At 35.4% G+C, this 25,722-nt stretch overlaps 1 protein-coding gene across 21 annotated transcripts in view; it reads right to left on the bottom strand.

The window, feature by feature from the left end:
• The window catches only part of VPS13B (vacuolar protein sorting 13 homolog B), a 765,680-nt gene that overhangs the window by 637,313 nt on the left and 102,645 nt on the right, over positions 1 to 25,722 (bottom strand). For all 21 annotated transcript variants that reach the window (XM_044382679.3, XM_048212588.2, XM_048212589.2 and 18 more), the window contains 7 exons: positions 23,834 to 24,102; positions 18,334 to 18,429; positions 17,528 to 17,650; positions 16,922 to 17,059; positions 15,913 to 16,000; positions 6,313 to 6,504; positions 2,284 to 2,453 (listed from right to left, as the gene is read on the bottom strand). In XM_044382679.3, coding sequence (XP_044238614.2) covers positions 2,284 to 2,453; positions 6,313 to 6,504; positions 15,913 to 16,000; positions 16,922 to 17,059; positions 17,528 to 17,650; positions 18,334 to 18,429; positions 23,834 to 24,102 — 1,076 coding nt within the window. The remainder of the gene's footprint in view (positions 1 to 2,283; positions 2,454 to 6,312; positions 6,505 to 15,912; positions 16,001 to 16,921; positions 17,060 to 17,527; positions 17,651 to 18,333; positions 18,430 to 23,833; positions 24,103 to 25,722) is intronic.

Genomic DNA, 25,722 nt, shown 5'->3' with positions numbered 1-25,722 from the left:
CCTAAGAATCTCAAGTTAGGCCTGCTACTTCCAGTGTTACAGAACCTTCCAAATAACTGCAAGTAGGTATCAAGATGTCCAGAGCATGAACCCTGATTAGCAAAGCAATCCCTTCTGGTTCTAAAACTAACTTACTCTCTTTAAAATGCCATACAGTCACTCTCAATGAGAAAGAGTATAACCTTAGACGTACGTGAAAATCCATGGAAGAGAGGTTTCACTGTTTTGTCGGTCTTTCATTGTCACAATAATTGAGGAGTAGTACTAGCATTTAGCAGGGATTGGCTAAAGACAGTAAATGCTACACAATACTTCCCTAGTACAAAAAGCCACCAGTGCATTTATTGCAAAACACTGTGCCTAAAATTGAATATATTTGCTTGAACATGCTTTTTAAATTTTTTATTAATAATTTTTAAACCACCACTTACTGAGCAATTACTCTTTTAAGCAACTTTATTTTGGATTATTAAGGTATAACATATGGTAAAGCACACAAATCTTAAGTGGAGAGCTCAATAAAATTTTAAATCCGTAACCACCACGCATTTCAAGCACTCTACAATATATTCCTTCTCAGGCAATAGATCAGATCGCCGCCAGAGGTAGCCATATTCTCAGCGCATTCACCATAAACTAATCTCGCCTGTTCTTGAACTTTACAGAATCATACAGTACATGCTCATGACTGCCTGCTTTAATTCAACATGCCATCTGTAAGAATTATCTATGTTGTTCCATTCATGGAGTTAACACTTATTATTACAAAGCAGGTATTTCTAATAATATTTCTTGTCTTAAGCTCACATTTTCTGGTATTAAAACAGCCACACTGTATTTTCTGTGATTTGCATTTAAATCATTTTCCATTCTTTTATTTCTAATTTGTGTTACAGTTTTCAGTTCCAGAATGTGATTTGGTTCTTTTTTGTTTTGTTCTGTTTTTTATACTTTGAGGTCTCTTCCGAAACCTTCTACATTTTTGTCTCTTTCTTAAACTCATTACTCATAACTGCTTTGAAGTTAATATCTAATACTTTTTCTCCGATGAAGTTTTCCCCAGATGATCTCTTTACCCAGCAACACAACAATTTTAAGTGGATAATACGGAGCAAAAACACAAAATGAAACTATCGTATCATAGTCAATTCCCTGACATACTTCCACAAGTTCTTAAAGTTAGGACAGTTTTTACTTCTATAATCATCATTATGTAGATATCAAAAGAAATATAACCCAAAAAACCTAAAGATAACAAATAACACCTTATTATGTACATGGCAAACTCAGAAAACAATATATTACATATGGCCTAAATCAAGTGAAGCATCTAATAAGTCCTCATTAACAATAAAGTAGTAATTACTGTGTTCCTAATATGTACAAAATGGTTTATGTTGTTATCTCATCTAATATTAAAAACAATTCTAAGATGTAGATACTGTAAGGGAACAGCTCTGTGCCAGCACCCTGACAAATCTTACACAAATCCATGTAGACCATAGGGGCAAGATGCAACCATAGCAGACCTAAGCCTTGGGAGAACATCCCATGACTCTCACAACATGAGAAAATAGGGGTCTTGCAAAGAGCTTCTAAAAGGCTGCTTCTCACCTTCTTCTCTTACGGGAGACTGCTATGAGACATTTTCTCATCAGCATCCTACATTCAGGTGAGATATGGGGTTTCCACTTACTATTCTCAATGTATAGCTGTAATCTATGTATGCTTAGATGAAATGTGGAATTGAATCTTTGACAAAAGGGTACCCTACTTAACAGTGTGCTGCATGTGTGTGTTGCCAGTCATTGTGGCCCTCTGGTTTCAAGGTTGTCCTGAAAGGAACACGGCAAGCCGACATCATTGATTTGCTTTTACTGTTTATATGAAGTAATGAACTATCTGAATCCATCTAGGCTTACTGCTTCTTTACCAGCTGAATCTGTCAGTTCACTGGAAGAATATTTTTTTTGTTGTTTTTCAGGAACAGGTTTAGAGATACAAGCAAGGTGTCATAGTCCGTATATGGACTGACTTCTAGGCCCACGCTCCCATCAACATTTCTTGGTACAGCCTTAGCTTGAGGTTATTTACATATATTATATATGTGTACACACATACACACACATCTAAGAATTAACAATCATAGTTACATTGCTTTAACATCACCATGGATAACTATATAAGCATATATTCTTTTGCTCTATCACCTTCCTCTTACAATATCATAGGATTTGCAAATATGCATGCAGGAGAAAAAAAAGTAGTGAACTGAAAATACACCTTTTCTCCCATAATGACAGGCAGCAAATGATCCAACAAGTTGAATTCAGCCATGAAAATAGTGCAGGTACATTTGAGCAGAGTAACACTAGTATGTCGAGTAGGAATATATTCCTCCAAAGATGCCACTTCTTCAGGATTCAGTATTATTTCATTTTCATCCTTAATATCTAAAATGAAATAATGAAAATTTAATTAAAAATTATTTTTGAATAACTGAATTAATTGGTTCCCAATTTTTAAGGTCAAATTGTATTTTTCTTCAACAATGAAGCAATTGCAAAATAACGTGTTACCTTTAACAAACAGAAGTTATACTATTGTAGAACATAAATGTATGTCTTTGCTATATAAAAATTTACATATTTGATTTTAAATTATTTTTTAAATATTTTTTTAAAATTCTTAACCTCTTTTGTTAAAAGAATAACAGCTTCTATTCATAAAAATACCATTAAGATGATGCAAAAGCAAGCCACAAACTGGCAGAAGATATTTGCCATAGAGAGACAGATGGATTTAGATATCTGTACAAAGGACCCACAGCATACTAAAAATTTTTAAATGTAAAACCTTTTAAAAACCAATAAACAACTGAATAGAAAAACGGCAACAAAGCCTTGAACAAGCAAAGGATAGTATTTCTAAATGGCCAAAAATTCTATGGAAAGCTAGATAACATCATTAGGCAACAGATATATGCAAATAAAGTCACGTGACAGCATTACAAACCCACTCAAATGGTTAAAAAGAAAAAGACTAATACTAAGCATTGGCAAGCATGCAAATCAAACATCAGCAAACCTTTTAATAAAGAGCCATTCAGAAACTATTTTAGTGGGTCATACAGTCTGTCACAACTACTCAACTCTGCCACTATAACACAAAAGCAGACACAGACAATACCGAACTGTACGAGCATGATTATGTCCCAATAAAACAACCTGTGGAAACTGAAAATTAAATTTCATATCGTTTTCATGGGTCATAAAATATGATTCTTTTATTTTTTTTCTAACTATTTAAAACACAAAACCCATTATCAGCTCATGTGCTGCACAAAAAGAGGCAGTAAGTCATAGCTTGCCAGTGCTGGCAATTAAAACTCTCCAAACCAGTGATAAGAATGTAAAGTGGTTCAACCACTTGGGAAAACAGTTTGGAAATATCTACTACAAGTGAACATATGCAATCCTTTTACCTGAGTGATTCCACTCATACATGCCCAATAGAAAGGAAACGTTTACCAAAAGGCATGTATTAGAATGTTGGTGGCATCACTACCACAATTAACCAAAAACTAGAACATACTCATCAACAGTAAAATGGATAAGTGATGGTATATTCAAAAATAATTTTACAGTAAATATGCATTTTTTGAAATCTAGGACATACTTAAAAATATATAGAAGGCATTTGTATCTGGTTATGGTAAGAGAGTCCCATAGAAAATCATCAATATTTCATTTCATTCATATATGATGGTATATGGATATATAATATCCATATATTCAGAGATATATATGACATACCATATAAAAATGAAATGAATCTCATAAACAAGCTAAAGCCAGAGACAAGAGATTCATACTGTGTGATTCCATTCACATGAATTATAAGCTAAGCAAAAACTAAATCCATGATATTAGAAGTAGGGAGAGCAGTTCCCCTTGGGGTCAGAGAAGTAAAGAGAGGAGAGCACAAAGGGGACTTCTGGAATTGCTGCCAAGGTTTCATTTCTTGAACAGTTACATAGATGTGGTTAAGTTTGCAAAATTCACAGAATTATGCCCTTAGGTTTTGTTCTTCCCAATATGTATATTACACCTCAATAAATAGCTTTTAAAAAGTGGAGAACTAAGTACTGAAGATGTAATACATATGTACTCATTTACATACACATATGTATGTAGAAGCAGCTCTCACTTTGCACAGTTCTGGTATGCAATCTTATTTTAGATTAAAAACGCCAGCTCCCAAAAAACAGTTCAAATATCAGTTACCACAATACAATAAGTGCATAAAGTACAAACCTTACTGCAAGTTCTTGAATCCACAAATCATAACATAGACAAAAGATGTGCATAATGATCGGTGTGACCAATCATGTCACTTCTTTCAAAGGCAGTCAGGTTTGGTTACTGGTATCTCATATCTATTATTTAACTCATACAAAGATAGCAAAGCATGTAGTTGTACTGCCCCCTTGTTTACCAGTGATAAACCCATATGACACTTTACAAAAATGGATAATTAAAACAGAACTGGCAATCAAAGATGAAAGAGCAGCAAAGAAACAAAGACTGATAACATACAAGGAGTTACAGAAGACAGCTGACTGTGGGAATATCAACACTGTAGCCTAGCCTTGGAGAGACTCTTGATATGCAGCTAGGGGAATTAGTGAAGACAGACTTATCAATGTTGACGAGGAAAGTGGTTGTGATAAAAAGAAATGAAGATGTCTGAAGATGTCCCAGAGGAAGTGATGCAAACAAAATACTTCCCAATAAAGGAACTCTCAGAGGTTTTCACAACACTGAAAGTGTATGGGAATCTGATCCAAACTTAGAAGTCTAACAATCTGCCAAAGCATAGGAAAGAAAGTCACTCTATATTGTAAGTTACTTAGGACAAGGACATAAGCACCATTTAAACTACTCTTAAGTTTGTTTTTTTTAAGAAATAAAACTCTTACTTTACTATTCCCTTTACTATTTTTTTTCATTTCTTTTTTTTTTAAAGATTTTACTTATCATTTCTATATACATTCATACCAATAGTAAGAGAGTTTTTAGTGTTTTGACAAAAATATCCAAAAGTGTGTAACAATTTCAATTTGTCCCACTGATTATGATCACTTCCCATGATTTCAGTGGGCACATTTTTATGGTTCCTAATTACCATGCAAAGTGAGAACTGTCTGTATTAAACTAAAGTGAGATAACAGCAGTTTATAGTGTGTGTGGGGGGGGGGGTACCATTCCACTGTCAGACTGCTAATTACTATCTTCCTCTTAACAATAAAACCCTCTGAACTTGAGTCTGGTACTGGGGCTCCCAGAGATTGTACTTTCCAGTCTCCCTGCTGCTAGGCATAGGGACAAGTTACTAAGTTTTGGTAAATGGGATGACAGAGCCATGTTATTAAATGAAACCACATACCTACCATTTTCTCTTGCTCCCCCTTCCCTGTTGATTCAAATTAGCTATTGTAATAGTGGGCCAACATTGACCATGTAGATGAGGTATATCTCAAAGAATAGAATAACCAGACAGAAAGAATTCTGGGTCTAAAGACAACCTCAAGGAACAGTTACCCTAATCCCCTAGAGCACATATCAGCTTGGATTTTCACATGAGAAAAACAGATTAGCTATTGATTTTTGTGTGAACCTAAATGTTCATTTCTCTGGGATAAATGCTCAAGAGTACAGCTGCTGGGCTATATGGTAGTTGCAGGTTTAGTTTTTAATTTTTTTAATTTTTTATTTTTTTTAAAGATTTTATTCATTTATTTGACAGAGAGAGAGGCAGCGAGAGAGGGAACACAAGCAGGGGGAGTGGGAGACAAAGAAGCAGTTCCTACTCTAGAACACTTTATTGCATAAAAACAGAATATCTTAGGAAACCATGACACGTAGAAAAAATGAGGTGTACAACAAATTCTTTTTTTACTAGTAAGACCTAAGTCTCCTTGAATATAAAGTTTGTATGCTTAGAGTCCATCCTCATGTCTGCTCATCAGAAACCCCTAAGGTGCGAAAATGATCATATTTCAGGAATTTACACTAGGAAAAGTATCAGAAAGTGTGGTAATAAAATGCTAACAAATAATGGCAAGTAAAGAACTTATGTAAATAATTTCCAAATCCTGACCTCTTCAATAACTTCTACATACAACTAAATACGTGAAAATCAGATAGGCAAACTATACAAAAAAGTTTAATTTAGCAAAATACAACAAATTGGATTATATAACCATTCGAATTAACTAGCAAGAGATTCAAAATGAAGCCAAAAACAAACCTGGTTTTAGCCCAGTATATGGTTCATATTCATGTTCCAAGGCACAAACAATCATTTTCAAAATTCTATGTACTGCACTGCTATCCAAACGAAAATCAAGAGGACCTATAACAAGGCTTTTCGTAGATTTCTCCTGAACTGTTCCCATATCTTCACTTTTTCCTGAAGAAAAGTCTTGTTGATTTGCAGAACCTACAAGAAACGACATCTTATATTTTATGAAATCAGATATACCAATTGTAATATTACTCATCTCTTTAGCTTATAGCTTAATGCCTTACAAGCAATTCTCCACTGGCTGAATACACAGAACACTGCCAAACCAAATTTTTCTCTACACAAATGAGATGGTTATTATTAACAAAAAATATTGATTTAAATAACAATTACTCCCATAATCTATTTAATGTTATAAGAAGTGCAATAAAATTGAAATGGCCATTCTTAGAAAATCAGTCTTTTTTTTTTTAAAGATTTTATTTTTATTTATTTGACAGAGATAGAGACAGCCAGCGAGAGAGGGAATACAAGCGGGGGGAGTGGGAGAGGAGGAAGCAGGCTCATAATGGAGGAGCCTGATGTGGGGCTCGATCCCATAACGCCGGGATCACGCCCTGAGCTGAAGGCAGACGCTCAACGACTGCACCACCCAGGCGCCCCAGAAAATTAGTCTCTTAAACCTAACTGGCTAATATCCAGTAATTCTATACACAATACTATGATGTTGACCAGGAAGGGTGAGTAGAGGAAGTTGCATTTTACTATTTTATAAGTTTCACTGAAAAAATGTTCACAGGGTGCTGTGACAGTTGTATAGTGACCATGGAAGAGAACAATAGGCTTTACCTGCTTTAAAGTTTTTCCAGAACAAAATTATTATGCCATGCTTCATGGTACAGAACCCAAATTCTTCAATCCCTTATCTGCCCATATATTGAAGAGGAAAGCAAAGGCTACCTTCTAAGAAAAATATCGGCTCTACCTATGTGTATTTCTCCTTATCTAATATGTATACTCCTTATGCTAAAGATTTGCCCTTAATACATAAATCCACTGTTTTAAGTGACAACATACGGTAATTTCTAAATTTTTTTCAGCTTTATTGAGATACATCTGACATAGTAACATTGTGTCACCAAGTACCCCACTCCCCCAATCTCCCTCCCCAGCAACCTTCAGTTTGTTTCCTACGATTAAGAGTCTCTTACGGTTTGTCTCCCTCTCTGACTGCATCTTGTTTTTCCCTCTCTTCCCCTATGATCCTCTGTTTTGTTTCTTAAAGGCCATATATGAATAAAATCCTATGATAAATGTCTTTCTCTGATTGACTTATTTCGCTTAGCATAATACCCTCTAGTTCCATCCACATCCTTGCACATGGCAAGATTTCATTTTTTTGATCACTGAGTAATATTCCATTGTGTATATATGTACACTACATCTTCTTTATCCATTCGTCTGTTGATGGACATCTCAGCTGTTTCCATAGTTTGGCTATTGTGGACATTGCTGCTATTAACACTGGGGTGCGGGTGGCCCTTCGGATCACTACTTTTGTATATTTGGGGTAAATCCCTAATAGTGCAATTGCTGGGTCATAGAGCTCTATTTTCAACTTTTTGAAGCACCTACAAACTGTTTTCCAGAGTGCTTATATCTGCCTGCATTCCCACCAATATAAGAGGGCTCCCTTTTCTTCACATCCTCACCAACATCTGTTGTTTCCTGACTTGTTAATTTTAGCCATTCTGACCGGTGTGAGGTGGTATCTCATTGTGGTTTTGATTTGTATTTCCCTGATGCCAAGTGATGTGGAGCATTTTTTCACGTGTCCATTGGCCATTTGTAGGTCTTCTTTGGAGAAATGTCTGTTCACGTCTTCTACCCATTTTGATTAGATTATTTGTTCTTAGGGTGTGGAGTTTGATAAGTTCTTTATAGATTTTGGATACTAGTCCTTTATCAGATAAGACATTTGCAAATATCTCCCATTCTGTCGGTTGTCTTTTGGTTTTGTCGACTGTTTCCTTTGCTGTGCAGAAGCTTTTATCTTGATGGGAGTCCCAACAGTTCATTTTTGCCTTTGTTTCCCTTGTCTTTGGAGAAATGTCTAGCGAGAAGTTGATGCAGCTAAGGTCACAGAGGTTGCTGCCCGTGTTCTCCTCCAGGATTTTGATGGATTCCTGTCTCACATTTAGGATTTTCATCCATTTTGAGACCATTATTGTGTATGGCCTAAGGAAAGTCCAGTTTCATTCTTCTGCATGTGGCTGTCCAATTTTCCCAACACCATTTGTTCAAGAGACTGTCCTTTTTCCATTGGATATTCTTTCCTGCTTTGTCGAGGATTAGTTGACCACAGAGTTGAAGGTCGTCTTCTGGGTTCTCTAGTCTGTTCCACTGATCTATGTGTGTGTTTTTGTGCCAGTACCATGCTGTCTTGGTGATTACAGCTTTGTAATACAGCTTGAAGTCCAGAATTGTGATGCCACCGGCTCTGGTTTTCTTTTTCAACATTCCTTCAACTATTCAGGGTCTTTTCTGGTTCCATAAAAATTTTAGGATTCCATCCAGCTCTGTGAAAAAAGCTGACGGCATTTTGATAGGGATTGCACTGAATGTAAAGATTGCTCTAGGTAGCACAGACATTTTGACAATATTTGTTTCTCCAATCCATGAGCATGGAACGTTTTTCCATTGCTTCGTGTCTTCCTCAATTTCTTTCATGAGTGTTCTATAGTTTTCTGAGTACGGGTCCTTTGCCTCGTTGGTTAGGTTTATTCCTAGGTATCTTACGGTTTTTGGTACAATTGTAAATGGGATCGACTCCTTAATTTCTCTTTCTTCTCTCTCATTGTTAGTGTATAGAAACACAACTGACTTCTGTGCATTGATTTTATATCCTACACTTTGCTGAATTCCTGTATGAGTTCTAGCAATTTGGGGGTGGTCTTTTGGATTTTCTACATAGAGTATCATGTCATCTGTGAAGAATGAGACTTTGCCAATTTGGATGTCTTTTATTTCTTTTTGTTGTCTGATCGCTAAGGCTAGGACTTCAAGCTCTGCTACAAAGCTGTAATCATCAAGACAGTATGGTGCTGGCACAAAAACAGACACATAGGTCAAAAGAACAGAATAGAGAACCCAGAAATGGACCCTCAACTCTAATCTTCTAGTTGAAAAACAGTAGTGAGAATGGACATCCCTACTGTGTTCCTGATCTTAGGGGAAAAGCTTAGAGCTAAGAGTGATATCTGCTGTATATGGCTTATATGATATTGAGGTATGTTACCTCTATCCCTACACTATGAACAGTTTTAATCAAGAAAAGGATGCTGTACTTTGTCAAATGCTTTATCTGCATCTACTGAGAGACTACATGGTTCTTGTCCTTTCTTTTATTAATGTAGTTTATAAGACTGATTGACTTGCAGATGTTGAACCATCCTTACAGCCCAGGAATAAATTCTACCTGGTCGTGGTGAATAACCTTTGAATGTACTGTTGGGTCCTATTGGCTAGTATCTTGGTGAGAATTTTTGCATCCACGTTCATCAGGGATATTGGTCTGTAATTCTCTGTCTTGGTAGGGTCTTTGTCTGGTTTTGATATCAAGGTAATGCTGGCCTCACAGAAAGAGTTTGAAAGTTTTCCTTCCATTTCTATTTTTTGAAACACCTTCAGAAGAACAGGTATTATTGAAATGTTTGGTAGAATTCCCCCGGGAAGCCTTTCGGCCCTGGGCTCTTGTTTGTTGGGAGATTGTTGATTATTGCTTCAATTTTCTTGCTGGTTATGGGTCTGTATAGGTTTTCTACTTCCCATTTCAGTTTTGGTAGTTTACACGTCTCTAGGAATGCATCCATTTCTTCCAGATTGCCTAATTTGTTGGCATATAGTTGCTGATAATATGTTCTTACAATTATTTATATTTGTTTGGTGTTTCTTGTGACCTCTCCTCTTTCATGCATGATTTTATTTATTTGGGTCCTTTCTCTTTTCTTTTTGATAAGTCTGGCCAGGGGGTTACCAATCTTATTAATTCTTTCGAGGAATCAGCTCCTAGTTTTGTTGATCTGTTCTGTTCTTTCGGTTTCCATTTCATTGATTTCTGCTCTAATCTTTATTAGTTCTCTTCCCTTGCTGGGTTTAGGCTTTATTTGTAGTTCTTTCTCCAGCTCCACTAGGTGTAAGGTTAGGTTCTTTAATTTAGGCCTTTCTTGTTTCTTGAGAAAGGCTTGTATTGCTATATACTTCTCCCTTAGGACCACCTTCGCTGTATCCCAAAGGTTTGGAACAGTTGTGTTTTCATTTTCATTTGTTTCCATGAATATTTTTAATTCTTCTTTAATTTCCTGGTTGACCCATTCTTTAGCAGGATGTTTTTTAGACTCCATGTATTTGAGTTCTTTTCAAATGTCCTCTTGTGATTGAGCTCAAGTTTCAAAGCATTGTGACTGAAAATATGCAGGGAATGATCCCAGTCTTTTGGTACCAGTTGAGACCTGATTTGTGACCCAGGATGTGATCTATACTGGAGAATGTTCCATGTGCACTCGAGAAGAATGTGTATTCTGTTGCTTTAGGATGCAATGCTCTGAACACATCTGTGAAGTCCATCTGGTCCAGTGCATCATTCAAATCCCTTGTTTCCTTGATCTTCTGCTTACATGATCTGTCCATTGCAGTGAGTGGGCTGTTAAAGTCCCCCACTATTATTGTATTATTATCAATGTGTTTTTTTTTTAATTTTGTTATTAATTGGTTTATGTAATTGGCTGCTCCCATGTTAGGGGCATAATTTTTAGATCTTGTTGGATAGACCCTTTAATTATGATATAGTGTCCTTCCTCATCTTTTTTACAGTCTTTGGTTCAAAATCTAATTTGTCTGATATAAGGATTGCCATTCCAGCTTTATTTTGATGTCCACTAGCATGCTAAATGGCTTTCTACCCCCTCACTTTCAACCTGGAGATGTCTTTGGGTCTAAAATGAGTCTTTTCCAGACAGCGTATCGATGGGCCTTGCTTTTTTATCCAATCTGATGCCTTGTGTCTTCTGACTGGGGCATTTAGCCCATTTACATTCAGAGTAACTATTAAGAGATAAGAATTTCGTGCCATTGTATTACCTGTAAAGTCATTGTTTTTGTATATTGTCTCTGTTCCTTTCTGGTCTGTTACTTTTGGGCTCTCTCTTCACTTAAAGGATCCCCTTTAATATTTCTTGCAGGGCTGGTTTAGTAATCATAAATTCTTTTAGTTTCTGTTTGTCCTGTAAGCTTTTTATCTCTCCTTTTATTTTCAATGACCTCCTTGCTGGATAAAGTATTCTTGGCTGTGTATTTTTCTCATTTAGCACCCTGAATATATCATGTCAGTCCTTTCTGGCCTGCGAGGTCTCTGTAGATCAGTCTGCTGCCAGACTAATGTTTCCACCCTTGTAGGTTATGGACCTCTTGTCCCAAGCTGCTTTCAGGATTTTCTCTTTGTCTCTGAGATTTGCAAGTTTCACTATTATATGTCAAGGTGTTGACCTATTTTTACTGATTTTGAGAGGGGTTCTCTGTGTCTCCTGGACTTGAATGCCTTTCCTTCCCCATGTTAGGGAGTTCTCCACTATAATTTGCTCCAATACACCTTCTGACCCACTCTCTCTTCCCTCTTCTTCTGGGGTCCCAATCATTCTAATATTGTTTTGTTCTATGCTATCACTTATCTCTTGAATTCTCTCCTCATGAACCAGTAGTTGTTCATCTTTTTCTCAGTTTTTTTTTTTTTTTTGAAGATTTTATTTATTTGTCAGAGAGAGAGAGAGAGAGAACAAGCAGGGGGAGCAGCAGGAAGGGAGATCACGCTCCCCATTGAGCAAGGAGCACAATGCAGGACTTGATCCCAGGACCCTGGGATCACAACCTGAGCCGAAGGCAGACGCTTACCTGACTGAGCCACCCAGGCGTCCCTCTGAGCTGCTTTATTCTCGATTATTTGGTCTTTTATATCACTAATTCTCTCTTCTGCCTCATTTATCCTAGCAGTTAGAGCTTCCATTTTTTATTACATCTCATTAATAGCCCTTTTTATTTTGACTTGATTAGATTTTAGTTCTTTTATTTCTCCAGAAAGGGATTCTTTAGTGTGTTCTATGCTTTTCTCAAGCCCAGCTAGTATCTTTATAATCATTATTCTGAACTCTAGTTCCAACATCTTACTTTTATCCACACTGATTAGGTCCCTGGCAGTCAGTACTCCCTCTTGTTCTCTTCTTTGAGGTGGTTTTCCATCTTGCCATTCTTGCAGAAAGTGTTTGCTTTTCTATTTGTAGAGTTGCAGCTATTCTTTTCCTAGCTCTTGGGTTAAGTTTGCAGGTGTTCAGAATTACTTAATAGCTACCTAAGCTGAATTCCTGGGACCAGACAAAACTAAGGTCTCCTACTCCTCCACCATCTTGGACTTCTCAGCCCAATAATTTCTAATTCGTAAGCCATTTTGTTTATTCGAACAGAAATAGAAAAGTAAGGCACTTAATACCTTTAGAATCTAGGAAGGCCCAATTAAACACAAAAGTTCTGTATCCACACTTTCTAATAACTTTTTCAAAAATATATTTCTGTAATTTCAAACAAAGGATTTCAGTTCAATCTTTAGTCTCAGAACATTTGCAGCAACATAGATGGGAGTGGAGGAGATTATGCTAAGTGAAATAAGTCAAGCAGAGAAAGACAATTATCATATGGTTTCACTCACTTATGGAATGTAAGATATAGGAATATTGGTAGGAGAAGGAAGGGAAGGATGAAGGGGGGGGTAATCAGAAGGGGGAATGAACCATGAGAGACTGTAGACTCTGGGAAACAAACTGAGGGCTTCAGAGGGGAGGGAGGTGGGGAATCGGGATAGGCCGGTGATGGGTATTAAGGAGGGCACATATTGGGGCACCTGGCTGGCACAGCGGTTAAGCGTCTGCCTTCGGCTCAAGGCGTGATCCCGGTGTTATGGGATCGAGCCCCACATCAGGCTCCTCCACTATGAGCCTGCTTCTTCCTCTCCCACTCCTCCTGCTTGTGTTCCCTCTCTCGCTGGCTGTCTCTATCTCTGTCGAATAAATAAATAAAATCTTTAAAAAAAAAAAAAAAAGGAGCGCACATATTGCATGGTGCACTGGGTGTTACAAATAATGAATCATGGAACACTGCACCAAAACTGGGGATGTACTGTATGGTGACTAATATAACAAAATAAAAATTATAAAAAAAAATCTTTAGTCTCAGAACCATAGACAAAAAATAATTTATTACACGCAGGTATTTCCATTATAATTCTTTGCTATTCTGTACATAAATGTATAGAACTTTTCTGTTTGTCCATTATGATCCAATAGTTTGTTGAAAAAAAAAAGTTAAGGACTAAGATTTTTTTTTTTTTTTAAGATTTTGTTTATTTATTTGACAGAGAGAGACAGCCAGCGAGATAGGGAACACAAGCAGAGGGAGTGCGAGAGGAAGAAGCAGGCTCCCAGCGGAGGAGCCCGATGCGGGGCTCGATCCCAGGACTCCGGGATCATGCCCTGAGCAGAAGGCAGACATTTAACGACTGAGCCACCCAGGCGCCCCAGGACTAAGGTATTTATAACACTGTATCCTATTCTTGGAAATGGAAAATATGAAAAATTTAAAAGTTAACAAACTACCAATTTCTCACACTGAACATATACAAGCACCCTAACAAACAAAAGATATTAAACTATGCTTTAATATCTTTTAGAAAGTGTAGAGGCAGCATATGTACAAATAAAATTTTCAGGGCTTGGGTTCCTTCACTTGAAGGACAACCACTTGATACTCCACCTCCTCACAAGATATGGAATCCACAACACATGCAGAAGACATCATACTGAACCAGAAGAAACCTACCATCTTACAATTGGTAACCACAACACTCTAACAATTTGTAAAGCTCTTAGTTGCCCTTTCCTATATATAATTTGTTACTGAATATCTCTACCTCAATGTCCACAGGTTATGTCAAAACACATCTTTTCCTCCAAAAATCCTTTCTTGTTTCTATCTTCCTTAGTGGTTATCACTATCCTCCAAGTAATTCAAGACAAAAATCTAATAAAATTTAAATTTTATTTTTAAATAATGCAAAGGCAGTGAGTGAGGGTTTTAAGCACAAAATTAAACCAATCTGAAAGGGTGGGAAGCAGGAAGTAAAAAAATATTAAAATGTAGAGAGGACAGTAGATTGGATGAGAGTGGTAACAGTGGAGTTTACGAGAAGTCAATGAATTTAAAATAGATTTCGTAGATGAAATTTGACAAAAATGTGTTGATGGGCTGGAAGCTAGGAGAGGAGAAGTGTGTCATGATGATTCCTAGGTTTCTGGCTTGAGCAACCAGAATACAGAAGAACAATTTTCCAAGACAAGAATATTGAAACTAAGGTAAAAGCAATAGGCAGTAGACAGTCATAAGGATTTTAATTCCATTTGAACATATTCAGTTTTGAAATATTTGTGAGACACATAATGAAGTAAAAATGTCAAGTATGCATTGGATGTTTAATCCTAAACTTGAGGAAGTTTGGACTAAAATTATAAATATGTGCATCAACATATTGAAGGTACTAAATCAATGGAAAAGAATGAGAGAATGTCAGGAAAGAGTTTAGGGTAAAATGTAAACCAAAGGTTTAATCAATGAGAACACCAACATTTAGAAATCCATTATGAAAAGAGGAAGCAGAAAAGTACTGTTCTTTCCTTCTGTTTTCATCTAACAAAACGTAATGATCTTTCACGATCAACTCCTCTGTGAAGTCTAACCCTGCCAGTAGAAGTAGTCACTTTCTGGCTAGACCTGTCTTAGCTCTCCATTTATACTGCTGTTCTTCACGTGCTATATTATAATCATTTATTTAAGTATATAAACACTACCTATTAGTTTCTTGAGAAATGCTTTGGTCTTCTTGGCATTCACTATATCAACTCATTGTCTAACACACAGAAATCACTAATATATGAAAAATTAACAAAAAAGGATAAATCTATTTTCACTAAGTTTTCAATATGAAGATGAGAATAAGCACAATATAGCATACTGATAAGCACATAAAGTATCAGCTAAATTTTTAAAAACATCATATGATTGCTTATAAAACATAATAAAAGACTGTTTCCAGAAACTCCAGAAGAATTTATTTCCACTATTTTGCTTGAAACAGTTTTTTAATAAAAAGATGTATATAACCTTCAAAATGTATTTAGCACAGAAAAGGAAATGTTTATGCTTTTTGACAACTTGATGCAACATGAAATTTAATGTACCAAAATTTTAATATTGGTTGGTTATATAAACTAAACTAAATCTGGCGGTTATATAAAATGGCCTCTCAATCAACTACACAAAGAAAGGATTAAAAATCTAAGTGTCTAAGAAAATTATAACATGATATTAAAATTACATCATTCCCCAAAGTAAGAGAAGGTAAATCTGATGTAACAGATTACAACCAGTCAAGGACCAACTGATTCTGAAGAATCTTTTGTTTCTGTTGTCCAAGGAAAAGCAAACATAAAGGAAAGAAACTAGTACCTTTGCCACTGATGTTCTCCATCGTATAAAGGTAATCCATGTAAAAAGCCCCGAACCTTTGCATTCCAGCTATCTCAGTGTATGTCTCCTGCCAACAAAGAAAAGCAAACAGAACACACGTTGTACAGAAGAGACTTCAGAGTAAAACGTGATAGGTCAAGAATCAAACATACATCCTTACAAAGAACGTGTATCAACTCAAAGGATTAGTAAAACAAAAGAACAGAGGCTATCCAAAGAATTAACTTCTAAGAAAGGTAATGTTAACTCTACTACAGACAACACACAAGGTCATCCATAATTCTACTAGACATTTTGACCACTTTATCAATAATGTCTGGTTAATGAATACCTATAATGGAATAGGATATTCCATTCCTTTATTACCATCACAAAACTGTCGAATATATACTCTCAAATATATTTAATCCTTAAATATTCCAGTATACTTATATGAAACTCAAATACTAAAGATATACTAAAATGTTAAAAAGATATGTAAATATGCAGATTAAAATTAAATTCTTTATAAAAGTAAATGTAGTAAAAAGGCTTAATATGTATTATTTATCCTTTCATACTGATCTTCAGGTAACCTTTTTTGAATTTTTAAATTTATTCCCTAAAAGTACATTAATTTTATATGAAAAATTCAAACACTAAAACACATACATAGTAAAATGTGAAATTCTTCATCTCTTCCCATTAATTCCATATCTAAAAGTAACTGTAATTAAAAGATGATTCTACAAGTTTCCTCCAAGACTATTTAACAGTAGGGAATGGATAAACAAATTAACTGCCTACATAGTATACAGAAGTAGAGACCTTTGTGCAATCTTCAAACTTCTCTAGATGTAGAAGCCAGACAAAAATATTCTAAATGCTTCAATAAACAGCTAGCATTCAGAATGTATTACTTGAGGAAAAAAATGGCAAGCACAAGTATTCACACAAAATGTCCACACAAACACAGCCTAGATATTGGCTCACATATATAGTCTCTGACCTTATGATGAGCTGCATCCAAGATAAATTCTGCACGAGTACCATTATTTTCTGGGCTTCGGTAATCAAACAATGAATTTGTAAGATAGGTCAAACCTTTCATACTCAAATTTTCACCACAAATGAAGAAACAGGCTTCCTGAAAATAAATGCAAAATTTCTGAACAGGAGGAAAAATCATTAAACTGTTAAAGAAAATAAAACCTTGGGGTTTTATAACACCCATTCAGTAGTCAATAGAAATCACTACAACTTGAAGTCCTATAAAAAGACAAGGAATGCTGTCTCCATTTTCACTGCCTATCTTGGCAAAGAACATTTTAACAAACCAAAAAGGAACTCCAAGTAGCTGCCATAAACAAGAAAGAAGAAACATTCATGAATTGGAAAGTATTTGGAACTACTGTCCAGGTGTTAAGTGCTACCAACTTTCTAAACTCCCCTGAGCTCTATAATTTCTTACAGGGGAAAACAGTAAAGTTCCTCTCTTAAGCCAAAGATATATGTAGTCTAACAGATTTTTTGGTATGGTTAAACACTTCAATAAGCACTTCATTATACCTGCATTCTATCCAAAAAGGGGAGAGAGGGGGAGAATTTGACTTACAGTTTCACTTCTATTCATATTCTCTTCAAAATCTTTAACACCCATAATTCCTTTAAGGCACAAGGCTCTGCAACCTACAAAACCAATCTGGCAATCGAAGAAAGGCTCTCCCATCATAAGGGCCTATAAGAGGGAAGGACATTAGAATTAAGAATTTGAATTTCAGGGGCGCCTGGGTAGCGCAGTCATTAAAGCGTCTGCCTTCGGCTCAGGGCGTGATCCTGGTGATCTGGGATCGAGTCCCACATCAGGCTCTTCCGCTATGAGCCTGCTTCTTCCTCTCCCACTCCCCCTGCTGTGTTCCCTCTCTCGCTGGCTGTCTCTCTGTCACATAAATAAATAAAATCTTTAAAAAAAAAAAAAAAAAAAGAATTTGAATTTCATAAAAATATTACAGGCTTAAAAAAAATAAAAGTTACAGGCTTTCCGTGTAGAACTACTTCTTTAGGATTATGGCCTTTCCAAATTTATTCTCCTCAGATCATAAACCCTATTAAATTAAGAAACATCTTACTTATCTCTGTATTCTCAAATCTTTGTATCCCCAATGACTGGCACCTTATGAACATTAATCCTCACGTACATATGAGCTCAAACAAATTAAATGAAAAAAATGAAAGAATTAATGTTGCAGGTTATAGTGGAATCTTTGTTATTTCAACCACTACTACTGATGACTAAAATAGAAAAAACCACGAATATATTTTAAACACACCACTACGATAAAAGCCTACATTTATTAAATATTAACTTTAAGGACCATTCAAAAAAGTTTTAGATATACATGTTCAGCGTTGAAAGATTACCTCAACTGTAGTTCCTTCTTGTTCCCAACACAATACTTCTTTGGATTTTACTTTCTGAGGGCTATAATAACTACTCTCAGCTTGCATTTCAGTGAGCTAAGAAACAATATAGAAATATTAAGTAAGTAAAATTAGTATTAGATAGCAATAAACTGTCATTATTATGATGAATTGATGGAAACAGGGCCAATTTTAAGATTCGGGAAATTTAATTATTAAGCAGGAAAACAGGTGCAACAAAAACAGCTGTAACAGATTATCCATGGTATAAAGGTTGAATATGCTAGTCTAAGCTCAAATAGAGAAGTTAAATACCAACTTTTTCTTATTTAACTTCTTTATCTTAACAATATTGCTTAAAAAGGTAAAAGCTATATAGCGATAACAGTCTCATATAATGGTTCATATATTCTGCCAAAAATTTACATATATTTTAACCTCAATTCATTTTATATTCTATACACACCCAACAAGAACTTATTCAATCATTTCCAAAATTTCTCCCAAATTTTTCATCAAAAGGAAACTATGAAAAAACACAAATTCAATAAACCATCTAGCTCTATGAGGGCAACAGGTTCTTGGGTGTTTACTTTCAAAGTATGTGTCTCAGACTCATTCAATCATGCAAATATTTAATGAGTGACAGCTAGATAACAAGTGCTAATCTAGATGCTGCCAAAACAACCACCACAACAACCACCCTTGCACCCCTGAAGCTTACAACACATTACATGTTGTATCTAGACAAACTTAAATTATTTTTAAGAGGTACTTTCTAAATGCAATGTGGTATCCTGGTTTGGATCATGTTACAGAAAACATTATAAAATTCAGTTGTAGTCTGGAATTTAACAGAAATGCACCAGTGTTGGCTTCTTGGTTTTGACAAATGTATTATGATAGCATAAGATGTTAACAATAGAGAAAATGAGTAAGGAGTCTGTGTGAACTCTCTGTACGTTGCAAGTTTTCTGCTAATCCAAAATGGTTCCAAAATAAAGTTTTTATTTTTTCAAAGGTATTCTGCCCATGTTCACTAATGGATGTATTATTCAAACATTACAGCAAAGTCAAAGATCACATTAAAAAAAAAAAAAACAGTATTTAACCTAGGTCAAATAAAAATTAAACCAAAAAGTTGTAATTTTAAGCATGATAGCTTCTTTATACTTAAAATCAACTAATTATTCTCATTTCTTGTAACAAAATGTTTATATATATGCCCTTATTTCTGAGATGCTTCTAGAACTGGTATACACAATGTTGTTATTTTCAAGTACAATTCTATAAAATGCTCAAGTAAAATTCAGTATTTTAAACTTGATCACCCTTCAGCTGTCTACAATTATTGTAGAGAAAAAGCAATTAATTGATTAAAAGGACTCAAACATTACAAGAACAATCTTCAACATGATTTTTTAAATGCTACATTTAATTTGGCATGATTTTTGTTGGATTGATATCAACTGTTCAGAATGCAAATGTAGAAACATGACCTTATTTTCTGACCAAAAAATGAACCACAAATTAATTCCATACATTCTTTAAATCCAAGCTGAACAATGAATTCTAATGTTTTCCTCCTAAATCTCAACATATTTCCCTTGGAGAAACCTTAGAAACATAAATGTTCTAAATTTTTTTAAAAGATGTTATTAACTAATGACAAGTACTGCCCTAAAAATCTATTAAAGTTTTATATATAAATACAAACTATTCTGACTCAGTTTAATACAATTCTTCTCATCAATGAAGAGAACTATACCAGAGTAATTTCTAATTGAACATAAATATGCAAAAAATCACCAGAAAAGACAGAACTTTACTAGCAATCCTTAAATTCCCTCACAAACTTATATTAAAAATGACCTCTTTTGGATCATCTAAAACTGACAATATAACATATGATTTAACTCATATGTGGAACCTAAAAAACAAAACAAATGAACAAATCAACAAAAAGAATCATCAGACCAATAAACACAGAGAACAAACTGATGGTTATAAGAGGGGAGGGGTGTGGGAGATGGGCAAAATGGATGAAGAAGAATAGGATATATGGGCTTCCCTTATTGAATGAACAAGTCAGGGGAATATAAAAGGCACAGCATACGGAATATAGTCAATGACATCGTAATAGCATTGTATGGTAACAGATGGTAGCTACACTTGTGGTGAGCATACCATAAGGTATAGAGATACGGAATTACTATGCTGTAGAGCTGAAACTAATGTAACATTGCGTGTCAACTACACTAAAAAATTACACCAAGTTTTAAGTATAATTTAAGTTCTCAAACAAAATGTTAATTCATGCTGCTACGTTTATATCTTTTAGAACTTAAGCTGAATACTTATACTTACAATTAATGTAATTAAAATTATTGCCAAAAACGTCTATTAAATGCAGAGATAATACCATGAAAAAAAAACTTTTAATAAATTTAAAAAATAAAATTGACAATATATGTGATAATAGTTGCCAATGGCTGGCTTTATTATATATTTTATTTTTTTTTAGGATTTTATTTGAGAGAGAGAAAGAGCACAAGCGGGAGGGGCAGAGGGAGAGAGAATCTCAGGCAGACTCCACCACTGAGCGTGGAGCCCACCATACAGCTTCATCCCAGGACCCTGAGATCATGACCTGAACCAAAACCAAGAGTCAGATGCTCAACCGATCTTGCCACCCAGACGCCCCAGTTTTCTGTTATATATTTTAAAGATTTTATTATTTTTAATTTTACAGACTGATATTCTTTTCATCAAAGCTAATGAATTTCAATTATGAAAGTTATAATAAAAATATTTTGTTCCATAGAAGAATTCAGAAGAGTCGCATGCTCTACCAACTGAGCCAGCCAGGCACCCCAGGTTGTTTCAACCTTTTTGGCCATTGTAAATAGTGCTTTTATGAACATTCGTGTACATCTACTTGTCTGAGCACAGTTTAATTCTTTTGAGTATGCACCTACAAGTGGAACTGCTGGGTCATATGATTCTACGTTTAATGTTTCAAGGAACCACCAAACTGTTTTCCACAGTGACTGCACCATTTTAATTCCCACCAGTGCTCCCATTTGCTTTTAAACAACTCCAACTAAGATCCCACCATTGTCCAATCACTGCTCTAGTCAAGTTCACCAACAATTCCCACAATGCCAACTCCAATAATCCATTCTCACAAATGACCTTCTTTATCAACTTTAAAACATTTACGGCACTCAGCTTCCAGATAGACACTCTTGGTTTTCTGCCTAACTTATTTTCAGTTTCCCACGCTATTTCTGCCTTCTGTTTCCCAATAATTAACATCACAGTGCCCCAGAGCTTGGCCCTAGAACCTCTCCTTAGTGTGTGTGTGTGTGTGTGTGTGTGTGTGTACTGATTCCAGTCTTAATAAAATCCTGACTATCAAGCTTATATACCCAGACCAAACTTTTAATCTGAACTCTAGATTTATTAATCCAACCTGATTATATTCAAGCTGTACTTGAATATAGAGTGGGCATCTTAAACTTGTCCAAAACCAAATTCCTGATTTTACCTCAAACCTAATCCTCTCAGTCTTCCTTACGACAAAAAATACAAACTCAATTCTTGTAGTTGCTCAGGAACCATCCTTGGATCCTCTTCATTTATGTCTCACAATAAAACCTATCAGGAAGTTCTGTCCTGTTGACCTACAAACCACATCCAAAATCCAGTTACATTTCAACATCTCCCCTTGCTATCATTATCATCCAAGCCCAGCAATCATTATCTTCTGCTTGCAAATTCCTATCCTGTCTGATCTTATTTCTGCTTTTGCTCCCTATAATCTATTCTCCACACAGCTACCAGAGTGATGCAGTTTAAAACATAACTCAGATCATCCTGTAACTACTATGCTAAAAATTGTCCAAAAACTTCCTATCTCACTCAGGATTAATGACAAAGTCCCTAACCTAAAATGACCTACACAGTTTTACAATTTATGGATCTCTCCCCAACCCCATCACCTCTCTGACCTATTTTATACTATTTCCATTTTAGCCCACTCTGCTCTGGCCCCACTGGCTTCCTTACTATTCCTTGAACTTTTGGGGTCTTCACATTTACTATACTTAGAATGTTCATTCCTATGTATCTACAAAGCTTTTTCTTTCATGAGTCTTTGCTTAAAGATCTCCTTCTCATTAAGGCCTTCCCTGATTACCCAATTGTAAGTTGCATAATCCCTTCCTATCTAATGGACACATTCACTATTCCTCTTTCCTCTTTTTCTACATAACCCTTATCATAAATGGGTATACTAAATAGCTTATTTGCTTATAATGACAATTTCTATTTTAAGAGACAGGGATATATATCTCATCTGTTCACTGGGTATCTTTAAAGACAAAACAGTGCCTGGCAGCATTATTTACAATAGTCAAATTATGAAAGCAGCTCAAGTGCCCATCAAATGATGAAAAGATGAAGATGTGGGTTTTGTGTGTGTGTGTGTGTGTGTGTGTGTGTGTGTGTGTATGCAATGGAGTATTCAGCCATAAAAAAGAATGAAATCGTGCCATCTGCAAAGACATGAACAGAACTAGAGGGTAAAATGCTAAGCGAAATAAGCCAGACAGAGATTTCACTTGTGTGGATTTTAAGCTACATATGAGTAAACAAGCAAGCAAAGGGAGGAAAAAAGATGAGAGACGAAAGAAGAAACAGACTCTTGACTATGGAGAACACCAGATGGTTACCAGAGGAGAGGTGGATGGAGAGATGGGTGAGACAGGTGATGGGGATTAAGGAGTGCACTTGTGATGAGCATTGAGTGATGTATGGAATGGCTGAATCACTATACTGTACACCTGAAACTAATATAACACTGTATGTTAACTGGACTTAAAAACTTAATATAAAAAAAATTAAAGCGTTCACTCTACTATTCTTTAACCAGAAAATATCTATTATATAGTCCCTTTTGACTATATACTCTACATGTATTTGTCAATGGAGAAAGTAGTCAAAGTATGTAAAACGCTGCTGAAAAACCAAGTTAAATAAGGACCGAGAAAAGAAATAGGACTATCTCAAAGAGTAGAAGAGGTGAGGAAAAAGTGAAATTTTATGTAAACAGCCCTTTAAAGAAATTCTGTAATGAAAGGGAGCCAGAGATCAAACAGTAACTGGAGGTATATATGAATTCATGGGAGAGGTTTTATTGCAATTCTTTAATGGAAATATAAAGGCATCTTTGTCTGCCAATTTAACGATTCAGTGGGAAGAGAAACTTTCCATGAAACTGATAAAAAAAAAATAATAATAAAGTAGAAAAGGCTTTAAGAAGATAGAAAAAGATCAAAATTCAGAGTCAGATGAGGGAACATAATTTTATGATGATTGCTAGACTATCTTACATCTACTAAGTGTAAAACAAACTTTAAACTAGATCCTTCCCAGAAATCAAAATTTATGCATTAAAGTTGAAAAAAATATGAACAGCAAAAAAGAGGAAACGTACTTTGAAAGTCACAGTTGCCTTAGTACAATAAAATCCTATAGACACAATAGGATCTCTCAAAGTCTGTGCTTTTGGTTGATGCGCAGTTGATGTAGGATCATTCCCAAGGAAGTCTTCCTCACCATCATCATAACTCACAATTGCAGGCACAAACGACCAGGCCCACGATACCCATCCCTGTGGCTGTTCATCCTCTTGCTGCGAATACAGCTCTTGGCCTTTGTACTGAGCAGGATACTGCATATCTATTCTTGTTTCATCTTCAGCACCTAACAAAATACAGTCATTTTAAATAAATCAAGAGGATTTAACTAAAAGGAAAATAAGAAATGTAAATTCTATAAAAATGTTTCTCCCACATCCTTCTTTCCACATATAAATTACAAACAAGTTATACAATGGTTATTATTTGAAGCCAATAATACAGCATTACTACTTTGAAGTTGTTGTTTTGGGTTTTTTTTAAAGATTTTTTTTTTATTTACTTGACAGAGAAAGAAAGAGCACACACAAAGAACACAGGCAGGGGGAGCAGCACAGGGAGAGGGAAAAGCAGGCTCCCCACTAAGCAGGAAACCCGAAGTGGAGCTCAATCCCAGGACCCTGGCATCATGAGCTGAGCCAAAGGCAGACACTTAACTGACTGAGCCACCCAGGCACCCTACTACTTTCAAGTTTCTATATGTTGTACTATGCTAATCTCCTTTCATAGCCCACAATTAAAGTTGTAGGGCGTAGTTTATAATGTAATTCTAAATGTATTTGCTAAATACAAAGAATAAATTCATTCTTTAGCATTCCACTAATTAAAAACTTCCTCCCCAAAATAAGGCTAAAGTGCTGGAAAACCGAGTTTTGTCAGAAATATCCAAGAAAGTTATTTCCTGATGCACCCAATAAAGAAAATGTCAGGCACGCCTAGGTAAAATACACCCCCCCAAAAAAAAGAACTATCCCTAAAGATGAAAGTAAATATTATAATAGTATTATTATATGAAACTAAAAAAAATAGTTGATGATTCTTATTAGTAGGAACATAAATTAGTAACTTTCCTATTATACATATGAAAAAACTATAGCAAATTACTTTCACTTGGTTAGAAACTGGCAAAGTTCAGATTCCAACCACTCCAACTCATTCCACCTTCGTAAAGACAAACTGCATAAAAGTCTGTTAACATTATCCTAACAATACAAACAAAAAAAAGCTTATCACAGAATTTAGAAAAAAAATTACTTTTTAGAAAATTCATGGTGAAAGCAGCCTCCAGCAGATTCAAGCATATCTACTCTTCAGTGATAAATCTATAATACATACACTCCATTATATATCATCTTCATTCAAAGCTGGATTTCTGGCTAGAAAAAGCTTCATAACTTTTTAAATCCATATGACAGGAGACTCTTGGAATATCCTAAATGTATAGTTTATGAAACACGGCCATTTACCTGAGTTCATCTGGGAAGGAAAAGACTTGGTAAGCAGTAACTAAAGAACCTAACATACAGTACTAAGAAACTTTAGCCATTTTACTTCAAAATAAATTATAAAAATCACAAATCCAAAAAATATTTTGTATAATCCTTGTATCTTGCTGTTTAACCATAAAGATTTTATCAGTTTCTACTGGGGAATAAATAAAGCCTGTTATCAACTGCCCCCAGTAAGACCTCAAATTGGACATCATCAATGATCATCTCGGTTCTAAAACAAGTTAGGCTACCTCCAGCCAGGGAAGCAGTGACCAAAGAGCTGGACTCTTGACCTCAGTTGTCTAAACCATTAAAACAGAAGAAGTTTCCACTGCTTGATCTTGAAACATCACTAAAAACTGGCCACTATAATTTATACTTAATATTAATTAAAAATTAGGAGGGATTTTGATGAA

Source organism: Ursus arctos, unplaced genomic scaffold (assembly GCF_023065955.2).
Source record: "Ursus arctos isolate Adak ecotype North America unplaced genomic scaffold, UrsArc2.0 scaffold_6, whole genome shotgun sequence".
Classification (NCBI taxonomy): domain Eukaryota; kingdom Metazoa; phylum Chordata; class Mammalia; order Carnivora; family Ursidae; genus Ursus; species Ursus arctos.
The sequence above is the reverse complement of the archived record's forward strand: the minus strand, read 5'-3'. Positions and strand labels throughout refer to the sequence as shown.